General features: G+C 42.9%; 1 protein-coding gene across 1 annotated transcript; it reads left to right on the forward strand.

Moving 5' to 3' along the window:
* Nucleotides 1–8534: 8534 nt before the first annotated feature.
* LOC142664421 (uncharacterized) lies at nucleotides 8535–22989 on the forward strand. The gene is made up of 4 exons (XM_075843489.1): nucleotides 8535–8622; nucleotides 12540–12625; nucleotides 12749–13157; nucleotides 22898–22989. The coding sequence occupies exons 1-4, from the start codon at nucleotides 8535–8537 to the stop codon at nucleotides 22987–22989; spliced, it is 675 nt and encodes a 224-aa protein (XP_075699604.1).
* The last annotated feature ends 928 nt before the right edge of the window (nucleotides 22990–23917 follow it).

Here is a 23917-nt window from a genome sequence, read left to right on the forward strand (position 1 = left end):
TCAAAAATGAGGCCTTCAATAATTTTTCCCTGGAAATCCAGGTATGTGTCTCTGCCTCTGTTTTTTTTGTAGAGCACGAATGAGTTGTGGATGGCCGGCCACCTGTAACAAATTAATGGCCACTTTTTTGTACCAGGTTTTAGTTTTGCGTTTTACTAAATAGGGCTGTAAAACCTGGTCGCTTAAATCCACCCCCCCCCCATGTACTTGTTATATTCGGACATGCTCACTGGTTTGTGCTTGTCCGATGTTGCCCCTCTTTCCCTCACTGCCACTGTTCCTGCGGTATGAATCGTGCTTAGCACATACACATCTTTGCGATCCCTGAACTTGACCGCCAGCAATTCCTCAGATGCATAAGCACAGGAGTCCCCCTTTACCATGCGCTTCCCCACTAATAATATAATGAGTGGCATATAAATTTGTTTCGTGGACAATCTGATTTAGGATGTCGTCCGTTATAAATAAATGGAAGTAATGCATTTGGACAAAATTTGTATTGTCCACGGTTATGCCAGGAGTGGCCGTAAATCCGTGGATTCTAGGCCCAAAAGATGGGGCAGGTGCCCATACAAGAGCCTGGACTGGAGGGACCAGGCTGTCCCGTGCTACAGCGCTACTTGGCCCTGCGCTTTCATGTTCTGCAGTTTCAACTGCATCAGGGACAACGTCCCCTGAAGATGAACCTGAAGTGACGCTGTCATCGTCACTACCTAAAACAGGTTCCATCTCGGACGCCATCTCTGATGCGGTCTCCGACTCAGACCACAGCATGGCGTATGCCTCCTCGGCGCTAAACAACTTCCTCGCCATAACGTAACTAACACTAACACTAACTAAACAAATTATTTTTTTTTTTTTTATAAAACACACAAACTAACTGGTATATATATCTACACTACCGCTAACAAAAAAAGAAACCGCTATTGCTATATATATTATATATATGTGGATATATATATAATTATTTACTCCCTACCTGCCTATTCTAATAGAATAAAAGAAAGGTAGATAGATAGAAAAAAAGATAGATGGATAGATAGATTGTATAGATAGATAGAAATCTATCTATACAGAGAATGTTTTATGAGTGTAACTGTATTTTTTTTCACTGTAATCTTCTGGCAGCAATTCTCTGGAGTCTCTTCTTCTCCTCAAACTGAAACAATGTTTGAGGAGAAGAAAAGAGGCAGGAGATTTACTGCCAGAAAAGTCAAAATAAAACAAATGTGGTCGCTGTGATAGGTTTTCACAGCGACCACATGTTCAGGGACCATCAGATTGGTCCCTGATACTCTGCCCAGTGCCCAGAGCTGTTGGTAACAGCGTGGGCACAGGGCTGTGTGCACGCGATCGCGTGCACACTGTTTTCTATGCAGAAATGCATGTGATCGCTGTGATTGGTTGTCACAGCGATCACATGTTCAGGGGCCAAAAGATTGACCCCTGACATTCTGCCCAGTGCCCATGGCGTTATCTACAGGGGGACTGTGTGGTGTTATCTACAGGGGGGACTGTGGTGTTATCTACAGGGGGGACTGTGTGGCGTTATCTACAGGGGGGACTGTGTGGTGTTATCTACAGGGGGGACTGTGGCGTTATCTACAGGGGGGACTGTGTGGCGTTATCTACAGGGGGGACTGTGTGGCGTTATCTACAGGGGGGACTGTGTGGCATTATCTACAGGGGGACTGTGTGGCGTTATCTACAGGGGGACTGTGTGGCGTTATCTACAGGGGGGACTGTGTGGCGTTATCTACAGGGGGGACTGTATGGCGTTATCTACAGGGGGGACTGTGGCGTTATCTACAGGGGGGACTGTGTGGCGTTATCTACAGGGGGGACTGTGTGGCGTTATCTACAGGGGGGACTGTGTGGCGTTATCTACAGGGGGGACTGTATGGCGTTATCTACAGGGGGGTCTGTGTGACGTTATCTGCAGGGGGGACTGTGTGGCGTTATCTACAGGGGGGACTGTGTGGCGTTATCTGTGTGGCGTTATCTACAGGGGGGACTGTGTGGCGTTATCTACAGGGGGGACTGTGTGGCGTTATCTACAGGGGGGACTGTGTGGCGTTATCTGTGTGGTGTTATCTACAGGGGGGACTGTGTGGCGTTATCTACAGGGGGGACTGTGTGGCGTTATCTACAGGGGGGACTGTATGGCGTTATCTACAGGGGGGTCTGTGTGACGTTATCTGCAGGGGGGACTGTGTGGCGTTATCTACAGGAGGGACTGTGTGGCGTTATCTGTGTGGCGCTATCTACAGGGGGGACTGTGTGGCGTTATCTACAGGGGGGACTGTGTGGCGTTATCTACAGGGGGGACTGTGTGGCGTTATCTACAGGGGGGACTGTGTGGCGTTATCTACAGGGGGGACTGTGTGGCGTTATCTACAGGGGGAGTGTGTGGCGTTCTCTACAGAGGGGGCTGTATGGCGCTAACGCCATACAGCCCCCACTGTAGAGAACGCCATACAGCCCCCACTGTAGAGAACGCCATACAGCCCCCCCTGCAAGGAACGCCATACAGCGCCCCCCTGCAGGGAACGCCATACAGCGGCCCCCCCTGCAGGAAACGCCATACAGTGCCCCCCCTGCAGGGAACGCCATACAGCGTCCCCAACCCCCCCAAAAAATGCGACCTACAGTGTTGTTGTGTCCTACAAATAACATGCATCCCATATCCACAGGATAGGGGATACATGTGCGATCGCTGGCATTGATAGGGAGAACGGGGGACTGAAAGTCCCCCCAAGTTCTCCATGACTAACCTCTGACTTCCGGTGTCTGTGTCGGCAGCTCAATAAAAATGAAAGGAGCGCTGGTCACGCATGCGCACAAGCGCGACCGGCGCTCCATTCATTTCCACGGAGCTGCCGACACAGAACCCGGAAGTCCGAGGTTTGTGATGGAGAACTTGGGGGGACTTTCAGTCCCCCGTTCTCCCTATCAATGCCAGCGATCACACATGTATCCCCTATCCTGTGGATAGGGGATACATGTATTTTGTTAATGGCAGAGCGGGGAGATACCTCCCTGCTCTGCCGTAGTATTCAGTGGTGTTCCGCTCTAGCAGCCATAGCGGCTGCTAGCGGAGGCTGCGCCATGGTGGGGGCCCGTGCCGGCAGGCGACACGGGCCCCCTCATGCCGCGGGCCCCGTAGCAGCTGCTACGGCTGCTACGGCGGTAGTTACGCCACTAGATAGAAAGATAGATATGAGATAGATAGATTGAGAGATAGATAGATAGATAGATAGATAGATAGATAGATAGATAGATAGATAGATAGATAGATGGATGGATGGATGGATGGATGGATGGATGGATGGATAGATAGATAGATAGATATGAGATAGATAGATAGATAGATAGATAGATAGATAGATAGATAGATAGATAGATAGATAGATAGATAGATAGATAGATAGATAGATGATAGATAGATAGATAGATAGATAGATATATAGATGATAGATAGATAGATAGATAGATAGATAGATAGATAGATAGATAGATAGATAGATAGATAGATAGATAGATAGATAGATAGATGATAGATAGATATATGATAGATAGATAGATAGATAGATAGATAGATAGATAGATAGATAGATAGATGATAGATAGATAGATAGATGGATGGATAGATAGATAGATAGATAGATAGATAGATAGATAGATAGATAGATAGATAGATAGATAGATAGATAGATAGAGAGAGAGATAGATAGATAGATAGATAGATAGATAGATAGATAGATAGATAGATAGATGGGATAGATACAGTGGCGTAACTACCGCCGTAGCAGCAGTAGCGGCTGCTACGGGGCCCGCGGCATGAGGGGGCCCGTGTCGCCCGCCGGCACGGGCCCCCACCATGGCCTGAGGCTCCGCTAGCAGCCGCTATGGCTGCTACAGCGGGACGTCACTGAACACTACGGCAGAGCAGGGAGGTATCTCCCCGCTCTGCCATTAACTGGTTCCCGGCCGCTGGCTGTACTTTTACGGCCAGCGGTCAGGGTCCTTAAAACCCGAGCCATAGACTTTCTACGGCTCGGGTTTTAACTTGCTGCCCGCGCGATCGGGCAGCTGAATGTCGGGTCTCCGGCTGTCAGTGACTGCCGGGGACCCTGAGGAGAAGATAGAAGCAGCTTTCGCTGCTTCTGTCTTCTCTGATCACTTGTACACAGCGCTGAATGTGCGCTGTGTACAGGAATAGAGACAGCAGCAGCGGCGCTGTCTCTATTCCTCCCGGTGATCATGTGACTGGTCACATGATCGCCGGGTCCCGTTAGTGGCAGGCTGCTGCTGGGTCTTACTAGACCCAGCACAGCCCTATTAGTGACAATCGTCACTATGAGAGGGTTGATTTCCCCTGTAACTGGGGCTGCTGTGCAGCTCCAGTTACAGTGGAAAAACATGGTGTAAAAGAAAGAAAAAAAATATGTAAAGTTCCCCAAAGGTCTTCTTTGACCTTTGAGGGACAGACCATAGTAATAAAAAAACAATAAAGTCAAGTGCAATTTTTTTTTTAATAATACACATAAAATACCCACCCCCCAAAAAAAAACGTCCCCCCCGCCAATCATTGTTGTAACGCTAGCGCTGACCCAATTGCCCTAATATAGATATCTAATATATTAAAATTATGGTAGACAATGACGATCACAAATAAAAGGTCTATTTTATGGTAAAACTATGTTATTACCAAAAACAAATAGCTCAAACGTAAAAAAGCTTATTTTTTACTATTATTTTCAAACTTTATGAATAAAAATTCTAAAATAGCAAAAAAGGTGTGTATAAAAACGATAAAAATTGAAACCTGCATTGTCTACGGAAAAAACGTCGCAAAAATCACGTCGTTAGCCCAACAAATAAAAACGTTATAGCCATATAACTAACACGTGCTAAAAATGGCTAAACGGTGTCTGGTCCTGAAGGCGCAAAATAGAGCAAAAGACATGTATCCCCTATCCACAGGACATGTATCCCCCTCTCCACAGGACATGTATCCCCCTCTCCACAGGACATGTATCCCCCTCTCCACAGGACATGTATCCCCCTCTCCACAGGACATGTATCCCCTCTCCACAGGACATGTATCCCCTCTCCACAGGACATGTATCCCCTCTCCACAGGATCTCCACAGGACATGTATCCCCTCTCCACAGGATCTCCACAGGACATGTATCCCCTCTCCACAGGATCTCCACAGGACATGTATCCCCTCTCCACAGGACATGTATCCCCTCTCCACAGGACATGTATCCCCTCTCCACAGGACATGTATCCCCCTCTCCACAGGACATGTATCCCCCTCTCCACAGGACATGTATCCCCCTCTCCACAGGACATGTATCCCCCTCACCACAGGACATGTATCCCCCTCTCCACAGGACATGTATCCCCCTCTCCACAGGACATGTATCCCCCTCTCCACAGGACATGTATCCCCCTCTCCACAGGACATGTATCCCCCTCTCCACAGGACATGTATCCCCCTCACCACAGGACATGTATCCCCCTCTCCACAGGACATGTATCCCCCTCTCCACAGGACATGTATCCCCCTCTCCACAGGACATGTATCCCCTCTCCACAGGACATGTATCCCCCTCTCCAGAGGACATGTATCCCCTCTCCACAGGACACGTATCCCCTCTCCACAGGACATGTATCCCCCTCTCCACAGGACATGTATCCCCTCTCCACAGGACATGTATCCCCTCTCCACAGGACATGTATCCCCTCTCCACAGGATCTCCACAGGACATGTATCCCCTCTCCACAGGATCTCCACAGGACATGTATCCCCTCTCCACAGGATCTCCACAGGACATGTATCCCCTCTCCACAGGACATGTATCCCCTCTCCACAGGACATGTATCCCCTCTCCACAGGACATGTATCCCCTCTCCACAGGACATGTATCCCCTCTCCACAGGATCTCCACAGGACATGTATCCCCTCTCCACAGGATCTCCACAGGATCTCCACAGGACATGTATCCCCTGTCCACAGGATCTCCACAGGACATGTATCCCCTCTCCACAGGATCTCCACAGGACATGTATCCCCTCTCCACAGGATCTCCACAGCACATGTATCCCCTCTCCACAGGATCTCCACAGGACATGTATCCCCTCTCCACAGGATCTCCACAGGACATGTATCCCCTCTCCACAGGACATGTATCCCCTCTCCACAGGATCTCCACAGCACATGTATCCCCTCTCCACAGGATCTCCACAGGACATGTATCCCCTCTCCACAGGATCTCCACAGGACAAGTATCCCCTCTCCACAGGATCTCCACAGGACATGTATCGCCTCTCCACAGGATATACACAGGACAGGGGATACATGTGTGATCGCTGGCAGCGATAGGGAGAACGGGGGACTGAAAGTCCCCTGAAGTTCTCCATCACAAACCTCGGACTTCCGTGGTCTGTGTCGGCAGCTCCGTAGAAATGAATGGAGCGCCGGTCGTGCTTGTGCGCATGCGTGACCAGCGCCCCTTTCATTTTTATTGAGCTGCGCAGACCCCGGAAGTCAGAGGTTTGTCATGGAGAAGTTCAGGGGACTTTCAGTCCCCCGTTCTCCCTATCGCTGCCAGCGATCACACATGTCTCCCCTGTCCAGTGTATATCCTGTGGAGAGGCGATACATGTCCTGTGGAGAGGGGATACATGTCCTGTGGAGATCCTGTGGAGAGGGGATACATGTCCTGTGGACAGGGGATACATGTATTTTGTAGGACACACTGTAGGTCACATTTTTGTTGGGAGGGGGGACGCTGTATGGCGTTTCCTACAGGGGGGATGGCTGTATGGTGTTCCCTACAGGGGGGAGCTGTATGGCGTTCTCTACAGGGGGGGGGCTGTATGGCGTTCCCTACAGGGGGGGCTGTATGGCGTTCTCTACAGGGGGGGCTGTATGGCGTTCTCTGCAGGGGGCTGTATGGCGTTATCTACAGGGGGGCTGTATGGCGTACTCTACTGGGGGATGTATGGCGCTATCTACAGAGAGAGAGATAGATAGATAGATAGATAGATAGATAGATAGATAGATAGATAGATAGATAGATAGACAGACAGACAGACAGACAGACAGACAGACAGACAGACAGATAGATAGATAGATAGATAGATAGATAGATAGATAGATATAATATGTGACTCCAGCGGCCGGTACATTATATATATATATTAGGATTGTACACAGATATTATCCTGTCTTATTTGTTTTGGCTTCTGTACTTTACAATTATCCCTAATAAGTGGCGTTCTGCCAAGGAGTTATCCCTGTGTGGCACCTGCCCCTTACATGCCCACTCCCTGCCCGCTGGCAATGTCCTAATTATTTAATAGACGGAGCATTATGTTGGCTCAGCCTTTTACAACAATCACTTACACGCTTCTGATCTGCCCCATCACATCACACCCCGGGATCCTCATTACATTGTTTTTTACATGTTTTTGGTAAAATGTTTATATTAGGCCTCATGCAGACGACAGTAGCCATGTGCACGGCCGCCATTTTCGGGTCGGCCACGGAGTGACAGCTGCGAGCCGCCCGCATATCGCATACTTTAATGAGCCCGGACCGCAGAAAGAACGGGCATGTCTTATTACGGCCGTCTTCTGCGGTCCAGGCTCATAGAAAATAATGGCCGTGGCCATGTGCACGGCCGCGATTTGCGGGCGCGGCGATGCCTTATGTTTTTTTCTGTTTCTGGAAAAGCTGGGTGAGAACGACGGCCTCCATACGAGTTATTACCCAACTTAACTAGACCCCTGAAGGGTAAACCTACCTAATAATGCAGCAGTATAACAGCAGGGGCAGGTCACTGTATAATTAGGCAGACTTGTCATTCAGGAGACTGGGAAAGCTGGGTGACAACCAGTACAGCTGCCATTACAGCGCACATAGGACTTGTCACCCAGATTTATTATGTTCCTGAATGGTAAATCTCTCTGATCGGCAGCACAAATGTTTCTGTAAGAATTTATGGGGCCTCATAGCAAAGAGAAAAATAGCGCCCCCTTCTGATGCTGGATGAGACCACGACACCCCTGACCACTTAGCACAGAGGGTCTCGCTGCTTATTTGCCGTCATCCGACTTTCATTATCATTTACATTAAAATGATAGAAATAAAACAAACTCTGGAATGATAAAGAGATGGAAACCCCGAGATCTGATCACCCCAAATAACCTACTCAGGAAGGGGTTAAACTGCAACGCCCATTAAAGAACTGTGATTTCTGATATCAGATCCTTCATGGCACATTGATAGTTAATAATATGTCAAATTATAAAAGAAATGTCCTGATACAGGATAGAAAATGATATAACCTCTAATCCCAATCCCAATATTAAGAGAAATATAAGCCGTCCCTGCAGATTATCTCCACAGCTTCATGTTATAAGCAGAATTATAGCAAACATATCATAAATGCAGTCTAGTGAAATAAGAGTCATGTCCCTTTAAATTTACTGTTAAATACATCACTGAGCAGCAGCCAATGGGATCGCTGGATTTGAAATTGAAACAACAACCGCTCAGTGGTCCTCAGTCTGTTACAGGACAACGACGAGTGAAGTTGGACGTCGGTGAGTTCCCCCAAAATGTGATATAACTGACCCCCATTTATCTCATCCCCCATGTTACTGGTTACTGCTGGTAACTGTCACTAGGGGGAGCTGTCACGTTGTATTTATATTACCGCCAATAACTCCTATATAACCTGTATAAATATGGAAATTGTGTGCTCCCCCTAGTGGTGGCTCCAGGCAGCCAGCATTTTATCATTTATTCTGTGGCTGTGTGATGGGAAGCGTCTGCTGGAACTGGTTATATAGGACCCTCTGCTGCCAGTAATGTTTATTAGGGACTCTCTGCTGCCAGTAATGTTTATTAGGGACCCTCTTCTGCCAGTAATGTTTATTAGGGGCTCTGCTGCCAGTAATGTTTATTAGGGACTCTCTTCTGCCAGTAATGTTTATTAGGGACCCTCTTCTGCCAGTAATGTTTATTAGGGGCTCTCTTCTGCCAGTAATGTTTATTAGGGGCTATGCTGCCAGTAATGTTTATTAGGGACGCTCTGCTGCCAGTAATGTTTATTAGGGACCCTCTGCTGCCAGTAATGTTTATTAGGGACTCTCTGCTGCCAGTAATGTTTATTAGGGACCCTCTGCTGCCAGTAATGTTTTTTAGGGACTCTCTGCTGCCAGTAATGTTTATTAGGGACTCTCTGCTGTCAGTAATTTATTAGGGACTCTCTGCTGCCAGTAATGTTTATTAGGGACTCTCTGCTGTCAGTAATGTTTATTAGGGACTCTCTGCTGCCAGTAATGTTTATTAGGGACTCTCTGCTGCCAGTAATGTTTATTAGGGGCTCTGCTGCCAGTAATGTTTATTAGGGACGCTCTGCTGCCAGTAATGTTTATTAGGGACTCTCTGCTGCCAGTAATGTTTATTAGGGGCTCTGCTGCCAGTAATGTTTATTAGGGACGCTCTGCTGCCAGTAATGTTTATTAGGGACTCTCTGCTGCCAGTAATGTTTATTAGGGACCCTCTGCTGCCAGTAATGTTTATTAGGGACTCTCTGCTGCCAGTAATGTTTATTAGGGACCCTCTGCTGCCAGTAATATTTATTAGGGGCTCTGTTGCCAGTAATGTTTATTAGGGACTCTCTGCTGCCAGTAATGTTTATTAGGGACTCTATGCTGCCAGTAATGTTTATTAGGGACTCTCTGCTGCCAGTAATGTTTATTAGGGGCACTCTGCTGCCAGAAATGTTTATTAGGGATGCTCTGCTGCCAGTAATGTTTATTAGGGACTCTCTGCTGCCAGTAATGTTTATTAGGGACACTCTGCTGCCCGTAATGTTTATTAGGGACTCTCTGCTGCCATTAATATTTATTAGGGACCCTCTGCTGCCAGTAATGTTTATTAGGGACGCTCTGCTGCCAGTATTGCTTTTTAGGGACTCTCTGCTGCCAGTAATATTTATTAGGGACCCTCTGCTGCCAGTAATGTTTATTAGGGACTCTCTGCTGCCAGTAATGTTTATTAGGGACTCTCTGCTGCCAGTAATGTTTATAAGGGACCCTCTGCTACCAGTAATGTTTATTAGGGACTCTCTGCTGCTAGTAATGTTTATAAGGGACTCTATGCTGCCAGTAATGTTTATTAGGGACTCTCTGCTGGCAGTAATATTTATTAGGGACCCTCTGCTGACAGTAATATTTATTAGGGACCCTCTCCTGCCAGTAATGTTTATTAGAGACTCTTTGCTGCCAGTAATGTTTATTAGGGACTCTCTGCTGCCAGTAATGTTTATTAGGGACTCTCTGCTGGCAGTAATGTTTATAAGGGACTCTCTGCTGCCAGTAATGTTTATTAGGGACTCTCTTCTGCCAGTAATGTTTATTAGGGACTCTCTGCTGCCAGTAATGTTTATTAGGGACCGTCTTCTGCCAGTAATGTTTATTAGGGACTCTCTGCTGCCAGTAATGTCTATTAGGGACTCTCTGCTGCCAGTTATGTTTATTAGGGACCCTCTGCTGCCAGTAATGTTTATTAGGGACTCTCTGCTGCCAGTAATGTTTATTAGGGACTCTCTGCTGCCAGTAATGTTTATTAGGGACTCTCTGCTGCCAGTTGTAATGTTTATTAGGGGCACTCTGCTGGCATTATTTATGTGTGGGCATTGCTGGCATTATTTTTAATGAGGGGCGGTCTGCTGGAACTGTTTATAGGGTCACTCTTCTGACGCTGTAAATGGGGACTCTTTGGTTGATGTTTTGGGGTGTATTCTGTACTTGTGAATGGAATTAACATAGACAAAATATTCATGTCATATATCTTTATAGGGCAGCAATGAAATCCCATATACCATATGTATTTGTGTCCAGTATTACCTATATTCCTCCTCCTATACGGCTACAAATACCAGTACAGGCCACACTCCAATGTATTATCACTGTCTGTATATATATATATGAGAGTACAAAGCCCAAAATACAGTAAAATCCACCGTGGAGAATGTTACATGAAGATTTCCAGAGATAAATGTTCTATAATGTCAAGATGTAAGAAATAAACACCGCAGAAAACGATGATCGCTCATGATAAAGAGATTCTCCCACCAGAAACATTTCTCACCTATACACCGGAGGGGCCATACATGTTTAATCACTGCCGGGACCCCCACGATCAATAGTACTGGGGTCCCCAGTATCCGTTTCTCCAGAGGCATATTGTGAAACTCCTGGGGCCCAGTGTGATATTTATAACAGGGCCCCCATCTACTATGTGATGTTTGTCATACTGGTGTCTTCTTTTTTAGCCTCTGGTCCCCTCAGGTATCAGGGTCTGGGTACTACTGCTACCTCTGCACCCCTATAGCTACGCCCCTGCTCTCCTCCACAACCGGACGACCGCAGTGTGGAGGAGATTGTAAAAAGAGATGCAGCCGCACACTGACACCTCATACAAGATCTATGGGAGCTATAGGACCGCCAAGCGCTGCACTGCCCAGATTATGGCGCTGCGTGGTCTGTACTTGTGCACTGCTATTACTTATGGGTTATAGATCATGTGACCTGAGGCACCAATCACAGGCCACAATTTTGAAGCTACCGTATGTAATTGGCGTCCCAAACAATTAATTATTCAACTCAGTATTTTGGATCTTTTTAGATTAAAAAAAATATATATATATTTTTGGACATTCACTATTAATACATGTGGAAAGTTGCAGGATTTTGGGTCTTTATCAGATCTGGGACGACATCTCTTTTTTGTGTTTCAGATTGTGATTTGGATTCTACAGTTCAGGACGGGTACAGGATGGCAGCGGGCAGCAGATCTCTGGAGGTCAGTGGCTTCATTGTCCTGTTTTTTCCTTCCCTGTGATGGACATGTAGCAGGAGACTTGGATCCAGCAGGAGAGGTCCATGTGGCCGGCTGTCCACTCAGACAAGTAGCCGCTTATTGAGTAAGAGCCCCGAACAGGTAACAAGTCCACAAATCACTGGCTGCCCATTTGTAAAACTGACCCCTTGTCCTACTGTCCATTCCTGAGGAGGGATAAGAGGTCACTTACTGGATTCTCTTCTCTTTAGGACATCTATCGGCAGCAGGAATCCGCTTTTGGACTTAGACCCTTCATAAGTGAGTTTTTTTTAATAATTAGACTTTACCACAAGAAAGTGATTGATAGATGATCTCAAAATACAGTAAAATTCCTTTGTATCTGATAATCCCTAAAATGTGGTCATTTAGCACAGAACTGTACTATAATGTGGAAGACTGCGCAGAGAGAACCAGTAAGGAAATTGAAGATTGAAACTAAGATTTCTATACTTTTCTATGCCCGTCCAATAATCCAGAATATTTTAAAATAAAGCACCTTTCATGTCCCATTGATGACAGATTAAAGGAATATTTTTGTAATGTTATGTTATGGTTTATGGTGTCGTTTTATGACTGATCCCATTATCTGGTTGTTTTCTCTCTTCAGCTTACCCCAGCACCACGGAGGAGAGAGATCTACAGCGCCTGATCTACTGCACGAAATTCTTACCATCCCCAATCTTCAAGATGGAGGTCAGTGATCATACTGGTTATTATGTTCTCTCTATAACAGATTTATCCATGTTCTTTCTATAGATGGAATAATGTTATTGGAATGTTTCAATAGACAATTGACTGAATATTTTATCTTCTTAGCGCCTCATGCCAACGAACCGCGAAGCTCAACGGAAATATCTGCCATGGCCGTGGGATGAAGAAGAGCCGAAACCTACATCAAGCCATCTGTGTGAGGATCTGAAGGAAGAGGAGGTCAAGAAGGAGGAAGGAGAGGCAGAAGAGCGCGAGGAGGAACAAGTGCAAGAAGACCATGAGGAGGAAGACCACGAGGAGGAAGACAAGGAGGAGGAAGACAATGAAGTGGAAGACATGGAGGAGGAAGACAAGGAAGAGGAAGACAATGAAGTGGAAGACATGGAGGTTGATGAGAAATCAGACAACGAGGATGAAGAAGAAGAGAATGTGGTTGAAGAGAAAGAGGAGGATGAAGAGAAAGAGGAGGAGGAGGAAGAGAAAACGGTTAAAGATGCGATGAGAAGAATTCAGTGTCAGACAGGAAGAAGAAAGAAAATCCGCCAGCATTCCTTCCTCCATGATATGATGAAGAACATCAGAGGGAAGAGGAACATCATCTGGACCATCCTCCTCAGACCTATGAGAAGATGAAGACTTGTATGGAAACATCTTAACTGTTATTACATCAACAGCAACGACAGTAATATTAATAATATGATAATAATAATAATATTAATAATTGTTAGATTAAAAAGGTCAGTCATATTAATATTGGTAGCAAGAGTGCAGTAATATTAGAAATAGTATAATAATAAGAGAGTAATAACAAAAATAATTATATAATAATAGCAGCAGCTTTGATCCAGGGTTCTCGGACTGATCGCCTTTTCCCGGGGTCAAGAAGGAATTTTCCCCCTGTGACATGAATTGGCTCAAATTGTCCAGGGTTTTTCGCCTTCTTCTGGATCAACAGCTTTAGGAATAGGGATATAATAAATATAAATAAGAAAATAACAATAAAAATGTTAGTAATATTAGTAGTTCTATAGTAGTAATAAGATTATATAAAAAATAGAATAGTCTCAATAAACTAATAATTATAGTATAGTCTTATTAAAAATATGCAATAAAAATACCACTATAATAATAGTAATAATAATAATAATAATAATAATAATAATAATAATAATAATCTTATAATAACAAATTAATATAATAATAACATATTTAGGTAAATTAACTATAAAATATAGTAAACTATAATATTTAGCAGCGAGTTTGATCCAGGGTTCTCGAACTGATCGCCTTTTGCCGGGGTCAAGAAGGAATTTTCCCCTTGTGGCACGAATTGGCTGAATGTGTCCAGGGTTTTCGCCTTCTTCTGGATCAACAGCTTTAGGAATAGGGACTTAGATATTAGTGATAGCAATAGTAGTATCATTATATTATTATTAACAACACCAAAGTAATACTAACAATATAATAATTTAAATACATTTCATTATAATTTAGGTTAATTAACTGTAATAATTAGTAAACTGTAATAGGAATTAGCGGCTTTGATCCAGGGTTCTCGGACTGATCGCCTTTTCCCGGGATCAAGAAGGAATTTTCCCTTGTGGCATAAATTGGCCGAATGTGTCCAGGGTTTTTCGCCTTCTTCTGGATCAACAACTTTAGGAATAGGGATCTCATAGTGTTAGGGTAATAATGATAGCAGTAATATAATTCTAGTAATATTATATTAATAATTATAGGGTAATAATGGTAGGAAATAAATTACAATTTATAAACATAACTTTGACTCTTCTCCTTTTTTTTCCCTTGGAAAGTACTGATTCTACTTGCTGGCAGGGAGTCTTAAAGGCAATGTTACCTGGGAAAATGTATACAAAATACCGGTACTCCAGAAGGAGGAAAACGGTCTGTCTAGTGCCACCTATAGGTGACTATTCTGTAACCTAATGCCCGATACTTTCTAGAGACTTGAAACAAGATTTGGGTTAATAGCCAAACTAGAGACACCCAATTGTAGGCAGCACAATTGAGTGAGTTTCCTTTGAAGCAGCTCTGGGAAGGTACTGATTCTCCTTGGTTAGACATCGACAACAGGGTAGTCATCTATAGGTGGTTCTATAGAGACAGCTTGCCCTTTTTCCCCCGTATTGAATAAAAAAAAGTTACCGGTGTTAGGTTAGCAATAGGTTCGGGACAGATGTTAGATAGCATAGCTGCAAGATCAGACTACATAGGGTTTACTTGTAGTCTGTTACCATGGAGACAAAGGCCTGACATAAAACTACATTTTTAATCAGGACTATTTGCAAAGTTGCTTAATTTTACATTTTAGATGCTTTGGGACAGTACAAAACATGGTGGTGAAGGTGTACATAGCCTTTAAACTCAAAATATCCGCATATTTATTATAATCCTAATATTCATTAGTTCTAGTTTTAGCTTTAAACATTTAATTTTTAGGGCATCAAACTTCTATAAAGAATTAGTAGAAAACAAAATATTTTTTTGGAGGATGCAGCTTTGTTTTTTTTGATACAGAGCTCCATACATATAGTTCTAGAGGTCAATAATGTGAGAAAAAGCAAAAAACACGGCGCCACATAGTGCAGGTTACCCAGGTATGGAGTGGTGTACAAGAAGAGTGGTACTCACCTGGTAACGGATGGTAGAAGGCAATAAAGGATAAAGGTACAGCTGCTGCCAGGACTCGGGACCGGTGATTCAAATGAACGACCGCGAAGGTTATGCTGGTATAGCAGAAAAGGGAGTCACCGCGGGCGCTGCTGTACTTCAATGGAACCAAAATGCTTGGAAGGTTCAGATCGTTGGTAATAATGTACGGAAGAGTGTAAGAATAAATGGAATTTACTAATAATATGATATGCTGGGTGAGCTGGAAAAAAGAGTCTGCAAGGGCGCTGCTGCACACGGATGAGACCGAAGTGACAACTTCGGAATGATGATGATAAATCAATGATAGAATGATGATAATTGAATAAAATTTATTGGTATTATGACTACGCGTTTCAATGCCGTACCGGCATCTTCATCAGGTCATGAAAGAGAGCACAAAAATCACTGTTTAAATAGAAACTTAAAGTTCGAAAAAACCCGCCAATGTGAACGAGGGCAGGGCGTTCTAGTGACGTCAGAGTTCAAAGGTTAAAACATGACAGATAACAATGAACAACACATAATAAACATAATCAAAATGATAAAAAAGGAAAGATAAAATCCATATACTAGGAAACGATATAAGAACAATGAAACTAGTGGCACAGAATGAATCGCAAGGAATGCAGAACTAAATGAGGGGCTGTCCGTGAAATAAACGGATAAAAATAGGTGCTGGTGTAAATGCTGGTGTAAATGCAAGATATAAAACAATTATAAACAGTATAAGAATATAATAAAATATGTAAAATATATAAATGGTCAGCATATTGGCACAATAATCAGGAATGTCAGAGAGACAAATAAAAATTTATCCTTATACACTCTAAAGAACGGAGTCGGCAAAAGCCGGTAAAACATAAATAACGGCTCAACGAATTTAGAAGAAAGAGATGTCATATGTATAAATTTAGAATGCAAAAACATAAATGTGAGCATTACTGAGAGAATAAGAGTAACAATAATGTATATATATTTATGCATTCTAAATTTATACATATGACATCTCTTTCTTCTAAATTCGTTGAGCCGTTATTTATGTTTTACCGGCTTTTGCCGACTCCGTTCTTTAGAGTGTATAAGGATAAATTTTTATTTGTCCCTCTGACATTCCTGATTATTGTGCCAATATGCTGACCATTTATATATTTTACATATTTTATTATATTCTTATACTGTTTATAATTGTTTTATATCTTGCATTTACACCAGCATTTACACCAGCACCTATTTTTATCCGTTTATTTCACGGACAGCCCCTCATTTAGTTCTGCATTCCTTGCGATTCATTCTGTGCCACTAGTTTCATTGTTCTTATATCGTTTCCTAGTATATGGATTTTATCTTTCCTTTTTTATCATTTTGATTATGTTTATTATGTGTTGTTCATTGTTATCTGTCATGTTTTAACCTTTGAACTCTGACGTCACTAGAACGCCCTGCCCTCGTTCACATTGGCGGGTTTTTTCGAACTTTAAGTTTCTATTTAAACAGTGATTTTTGTGCTCTCTTTCATGACCTGATGAAGATGCCGGTACGGCATTGAAACGCGTAGTCATAATACCAATAAATTTTATTCAATTATCATCATTCTATCATTGATTTATCATCATCATTCCGAAGTTGTCACTTCGGTCTCATCCGTGTGCAGCAGCGCCCTTGCAGACTCTTTTTTCCAGCTCACCCAGCATAGCATTTGCGGTCGTTCATCTTGAATCACCGGCCTCGAGTCCCGGCAGCAGCAGCACCTTTCTCTCCATCGCTTATTTTTCATTGCTTCAAGGTAAGCATCACTCTTCTCAATTATCCATTCTCACTTGGGTAACCTGCACCATGTGGCGCCGTGTTTCGTTTTCTCTCACTAATAATATGAATAGTAAGCTTAAGCAGCCCGAAAATTACTGGATCTTTAAAATGAAGACCCTCCAACCGGATGGCCTTAATGATATATCCGAATCCACTCTTGATTAGTATATCACTTTATTATTTATCATTTAACTTTGTGTTTTCTGCGGTTAAACATCATTGATTATCAACTTATCATTATATTATTGTGTTTACGAAGGTATATTACACTTATTCTGGTGATTTTCTTGTACATTATGATGCTACTTCTTCTATCATATCTTTGTTTTTGTTTTATTCTTTAAATTCATTACTATTGACATTTATATTTATTTTCATTCATTTTCATTTTTCACAGTTATATTATATATTTTTTTGTACATTATGATGCTACTTTCCGGTTATTTTTATTTTTTATTTTTTTTTATTTCATTATTATTTTATATTTCATATTTCATTTTATTTTATTCATTTTCCATTATTATCATCCATTATCATTATTATCATTTTTGTCTTTATGCCTCTACTTATTAATGATCATAAATTCCTGTACCTATGATATCGATTTCACTGTATCACCTAATACATTTTAGCCCTGCCGACTTTACATTTCAGTGTATCTCATATATATCACTTTTATACATAACCCGTTTACCATGTTACCAGTTAATTTCGTATACATTTTTGATGCTCCCCCCCTCAGATATATTATTCATTATGTTCCCTTTTTGAATTTCATTCATGACACATTGCTTTCTCCTTATTTCGTTTTGTCATCTATTACAATTTATCGGCTTTGCCGACTTTGTTTTAATTTATAAGACTATTACCTCTCTGTCATTTCCCGACAGTTCTGTTAATTTTTTTCTACTGTTTTATTATTCATATGGACATTTCTTTCTATGAAAATAATTTTTTTCCTATTGCCGATGTATTACCACCTTTACCTTTATATATATATATACATTTTTTTATATATATATATATATATATATATATATATATATCATATATAATGTTTTATATTCTAATTTATTATACAATTTTGGCTATTTAATATTTCTGAAATCTAGCCTGCCTCAACTAGTGGGTTGTTTTATTCCCATTTCCTTATATGTATATCGCCGCTTTGAATCATTGCCGACATTATGGTTATCATTCTGTTAATTATATAAATTCTGGTACATAAAGGTTAGTACCTTTGTACTATACACCGGATTTTGTAGTCCATACCTATATATTTTTAATTACTTACATTTTTAATTACTTACATTATTATTCTATATTATCGGGCAGCCTTTTTTTTCAGTGTCGCTTCGGCACACATTACGTACTACATTTCAAACCTTCTTAATTACATGGTTTTCATTATGTTCTCTTTTCATACATTTTAAACTCTTCTTTCTCTATTCATTTTTTATTGTTTTTATTATATGACATACTTTTACTGTTTTTGTGTGTTTCTCCGGTCCTGTGTATTTTGAACTTTGAACTGTGACGTCACTTAAACACCTTGACCCCGTTCACATTGGCGGGTTTTTCAACATCAACATGGCTATTTAAACAGTGACTTTTTGTTTGTTCATCCATGACCTGATGAAGATGCCAGTACGGCATTGAAACGCGTAGTCATATTATTAATAAATTCCATTTATTTAAAAAAAAAAGTCATATTATTAATAAATTCCATTTATTCTTACACTCTTCCGTACATTATTACCAACGATCTGAACCTTCCAAGCATTTTGGTTCCATTGAAGTACAGCAGCGCCCGTGGTGACTCCTTTTTCTGCTATACCAGCATAGAGGTCAATAATGCAATTTTTCAGCCACCACTAGGGTCTTACCATATACAAATGTATACACCTCCAAATAAATAAGTGCGAAATATGCTCCCTCTAGTGGTGACTTTAGGCAGCTAGAATTTAATCACATTAAAGGGGTTGTCCACTACCGGACAACTGATGATCTATCCACCGGATAGGTCAACAGTATATGATCTGTGGGGGTCTGACACCCGGGCCCCAGACGGATCAGCTGCTCCGGCTGCCTGCAGGCATCAGATGTCATTGCACAGTATGCAATGTACGGGACTGGAAGCAGTTGGCTCCATACATTGCATAGTGGCCGAGCTGCAGCTCTGCTCCTATTCACTTGAATCGGCCGCTATTTCGTGACCGGAGCCATCTGCTTCCGGCATGGATGTCCGGTGCCCGCAGGCAGCTGTAGCAGCTGATCGGTGCGGGGTCTGGGTGTCAGACCCCCACTGATCATATACTGATGACCTATCCATTGGATAGGCTGTCTGGTAGTGGACAATCCCTTTAAGGGTAATTCAACAAAACAGTCCCCTTTGTAAATGTATCCCCTGGATATCCAGCTCCTAAAGCTACCCACGGTCACCTACAGTCAGTACATGAGTCAGTATAACTAGAGGTACAATTTAAAGGGGCTTTTAAAGTGGCCTGATTTGAGTCTGCAATAAATTAGCGGACCACCCAGGGTTACAGTCTTTAGAAGGTTCCTTTAGTAAACTCTGCAGAAAAAAAAGAAGTAAATTTGTATGGGATATAGGAGCCTGTAGATGCAAAATGCCTGGGGCCTTAAAGGGAACCAGTCACCAGCATTTCACCTATTGAACTTTACTTGTCCCTCACTGGCCGCTGCTATAAAAAGTTCATTGGCGTTATCCCCTATCCTAAACTCCTCCTCCGACTGTAAATAACGGTCTGCAAACATTTTGCTCCTTTTATCGTAATAATCCGGTGTCCATTTGTAAGCACACACCAGAAGAGGATGTCAATGCACAAGCAAGGATTGTGTGTGCTGGGGGAAGGCGATGAGCTGTCAATCAAAAAGTAAGGAGGCGGGGTAAACTCTGAAAGACTTGAGGAATGAACATATGACTCTTTTCAAAGGAAGATCTGACTCTTTTCAAACGAAGATTTGACTCTTTTATGCTCATTAGCATACGGTGTGGGAACACTTAAAAGCTGAATACTAAAGCTACAGAGCAGAATATGAAGACAATTATAGGTTATATAGAAATGATTTTTCACCCATTACCACCTGGTATTGCTGGTTTAATAGGTGAAATGCTGGTGACAGGTTCCCTTTAAGCTTTCTCTTTAATAATCTTTTCCAACAAAGTTGGAAGCTACAATTATCATAAATGTCTTGTGTGCTGAAGGATTAAGATTTCGTTTCACAGGAACGAAGAGGCCGACACCTGAAAAACAACCCCATATTATTATCCTCCTCCACCAAACATTACAGTTGGCAAAATGCAGTCAGGCGGGTAACGTTCTCCTGGCATTAACCAAACCCAGACTCGTCCATCAGACTCCAGATAGAGAAGTGTGATTCATCACTCCACAGAACAGGTTTCCACTGCTCCAGAGTCCAGTGGCGGCGGCTTTACACCACTCCATCTGGCACTTGGCATTGTGCTTGGTGATGTAAGACTGGCATACAGCTGCTCGGCCCCCGTGCCATGAAGCTCCCGGGGCAGTTTTTGTGTGGATATTAATGCCAGAGGAGGTTTGGAGCTCTGCAGTTATTGAGTCATCAGAGAGTTGGTGACTTTTATGCTCCCCAGCACTCGGCTCTGTAACTTTACGTGGTCCCCACTTCATGGCTGATTTGCTGTGGTTTCTATAAGCTTCCACTTTACAATAATATCACTCACAGGTGATGGTGGAATAACTTGGACGGATGAAATGTCATGAACTGACTTGTTACATCGGTGACGTCCTATTACAGGACCGCGCTGGGATTCAGTGATGTCTTTACAACGACCCGTTCTATCACAAATGTCTTTAAAGCCGACTCCATGGCGAGTGCTGGATTTTATACACTTGTAGCAATGGGACCGACTTAAATTTAATTAATAAGAGGTGTGTCCCAATACTTTTGTCCATATTGTGTATCTTACATCTTGCTGCCAGATACTACAGGACGCCTTCAGATGTCTTTTTGGTGTCCATGCATGACGTGCTTTGGCAGTATAAGAGGAATTACACAATATTCGGCAGGGGGTTTTAATGTTCTGGCTGATCGGCGTCTGACCCCACATGGAGCTGTAATATGAAGGTCTGAAAAGCCCTTTATCATATGTAAGGATTCATGTAATCAATAGAAAAAGGTTTGGTTTCACCGCATCTCATTCTAGATCAATATGGTAAAAGCAGATATCCAGTTGTGATCTGAAAAATAACCTGAGTGACTACCTATGGGTAATACCCACCTGCTATATATAGATATGTTATTTATATGTATGGAGCTTCTACCTCTCCTGGAATCCCCATAGTCACTTGGTTCTACTGGCTGCCATTCTTCCTGATGTTGAATTTCAATAATTTCCCTTAGGCCCCATGCACACGAACGTAAAAAAGCCTGCAATTATGGCCCGTAATTACGGCCCGTAATTACGGGCCCATAGACTTCTATTGGCCACGGGTATGCGTACGGGAAGGTGCCCGGGCCGTTGAAAAATATAGCACATGTCCTATTTCAGGCCGTAATAACGGCACGGGCAGGCCCATAGAAGTCTATGGGGCTTCCGTAATTACGTGTGACTACGTGTGTGCACCCGTAATTACGGGAGCGTTGCTAGGTGATGTCAGGGGATAGTCACTGTCCAGGGTGCTGAAAGAGTTAAACGATCGGCAGTAACTGTTTCAGCACCCTGGACAGTGACTTCCGATCCCAATATAGAAAAACCTGTAAAAAAAATAGACGTTCATACTTACCCAGAACTCCCTGCTTCTTCCTGCAGTCCGGCCTCCCGGGATGACAATTCAGCTCATGTGACCGCTGCAGCCAATCACAGGCTGCAGCGGTCACATGGTCTGCCGCGTCATCCAGGGAGGTCGGGCTGGATGTCGAAAGAGGGACGTGTCACCAAGACAACGGCCGGGTAATTATGAATTTCTTTTACTTTTACTATGGAAAGGGCTGCCCCTTCTCTCTACCCTGCACTGCTAGAGAGAAGGGGCTGCCGATTAGTGCAGTGCAATTCTGAAGCGAAAACGTGCCCATAAATACGGGTGGAATACTGGTGACACCGGACCCACGGGTCCGTAAATACTGGTGCAATACGGGTTGAATACGTATGACCAAGGACCTGTATTTATACCAGTATTTACGGGAGGAAAAAAATAAATTTGTGTGCATGAGGCCTTACCCTGTTCCAGCAGCAAGTCACCAGTGGCAGCCGTGGCTCTAGCCACAGGCTGCATCAAGTTACCTTGCAAACTGAATGACTTCTCCCCCCTCCTGCGATGCCTCCTGCTGGCAGTTCTGGCGGGCCATGGCAACCGGACCCTCCTAGATGACATCACTCTGGTAGCTTATTTAAAGCGGACTCTAACCCCAAAGCCTTGTCTTTTTTTTTAACGTATATCCTTTGCTATTGACTCTGATCCTGACCTTGGCTTTCCGGATTTCGCTTCTATGTCATCCCTTGGATTTGTCACCTGGTACCGGTTAGTCTCCTCCTGATTTTAACCTTTGGCCTGTACTCTAACTATGCCTCTGTCTCATTCTCTGGTTGTCGCATTCTGACTACTATCCTGGTGATGAACCCTGGCTATGACTCAATTGAGTACATTTCTCGGCGTGAATGCCCGGGAAATGGTTAAGCTGAAAAGAGGTGTCCAGTTGCATGGAGACAGTATTTGCATTGTTCTCATCAATGTTCACTCACGACGTGTCTAATATTTGTCCTGTCTACAGACCTTTCACATTCGGTCAACAAGAACGCTTCGGTAAAAATTTTCAGGACCAAAGAGAATCAATATGTTGACCATTGTGCTAACAATTATTGATATTATTGCTCTATCGAGTTCATTTTTAGGCAACACCTTCCTTCTTGTCGTGAATGCCCTGGAATGGGTGAAAAACAAAAACATTAACAGGTCTGATCAACTTATTTGTGGCATCAGCTTCTTCAGCTCATTATACGAAGTTCTTACATTTTGTGGATATATTTTGCGGTTACCACAGATCAATTTGGTGTTCACTTTTGAAGTCCAAAGGGTTAGCACAGTTGTGTGTCTGGCAATAATGTCTTGTAACATCTGGCTTTCCACCTGGCTATCTGTACATTTTTGCTTCCGAATTGTGAACATCCAACACCAGTTCTACGTGTATCTCCAAAGAAGATTCCCCAAGATGATCCTATTGCTCCTACTTCCATCCGTTATTGGCTCCTTCTTATTAAGTCTTACTTTCTCATGGGACTTATCGGAGAAAAATTGGTCAAAGATGGTCCTCAATGCTTCCCGACAAAATACGTCTGCCTCATTCGATCCACCAAGATGTGTTTGCTTGTATGAAGCTTTCATTGGGTTGTCTTCTTTGGGGCTTCTTTTCTCTTTAGCATCACTGGTGACCATTATGAAATCTATCTACGGACACATGAAGAAGATGCAAAAAAGTGGTGACAGCTGCCGAAACCCTAATCTAGATGCTCATATCAAAGCCACCAAAACGATAGCTTTATTACTCATAATCAATGCGTTTTTCTGCTATGGCCTTACGCTGACTGCTTTTAAAGGGAACGATTCCACGTGGAACCCCTATTTATATATTTTTACTTCTGTTTGCTATGCCCTTAATTCTTTGAACATAATACTAGGTAATAGTAAACTTAAGAGAAGATTTTTTTGCCAGATTTGTTCCCTGTTCTTTCTACTGAATACAGAATAATAATGGATTTGTCTTATATTTTTGGATATTACTACACTGTCTAGT

This window comes from Rhinoderma darwinii, chromosome 12 (assembly GCF_050947455.1).
Source record: "Rhinoderma darwinii isolate aRhiDar2 chromosome 12, aRhiDar2.hap1, whole genome shotgun sequence".
Lineage (NCBI taxonomy): Eukaryota > Metazoa > Chordata > Amphibia > Anura > Rhinodermatidae > Rhinoderma > Rhinoderma darwinii.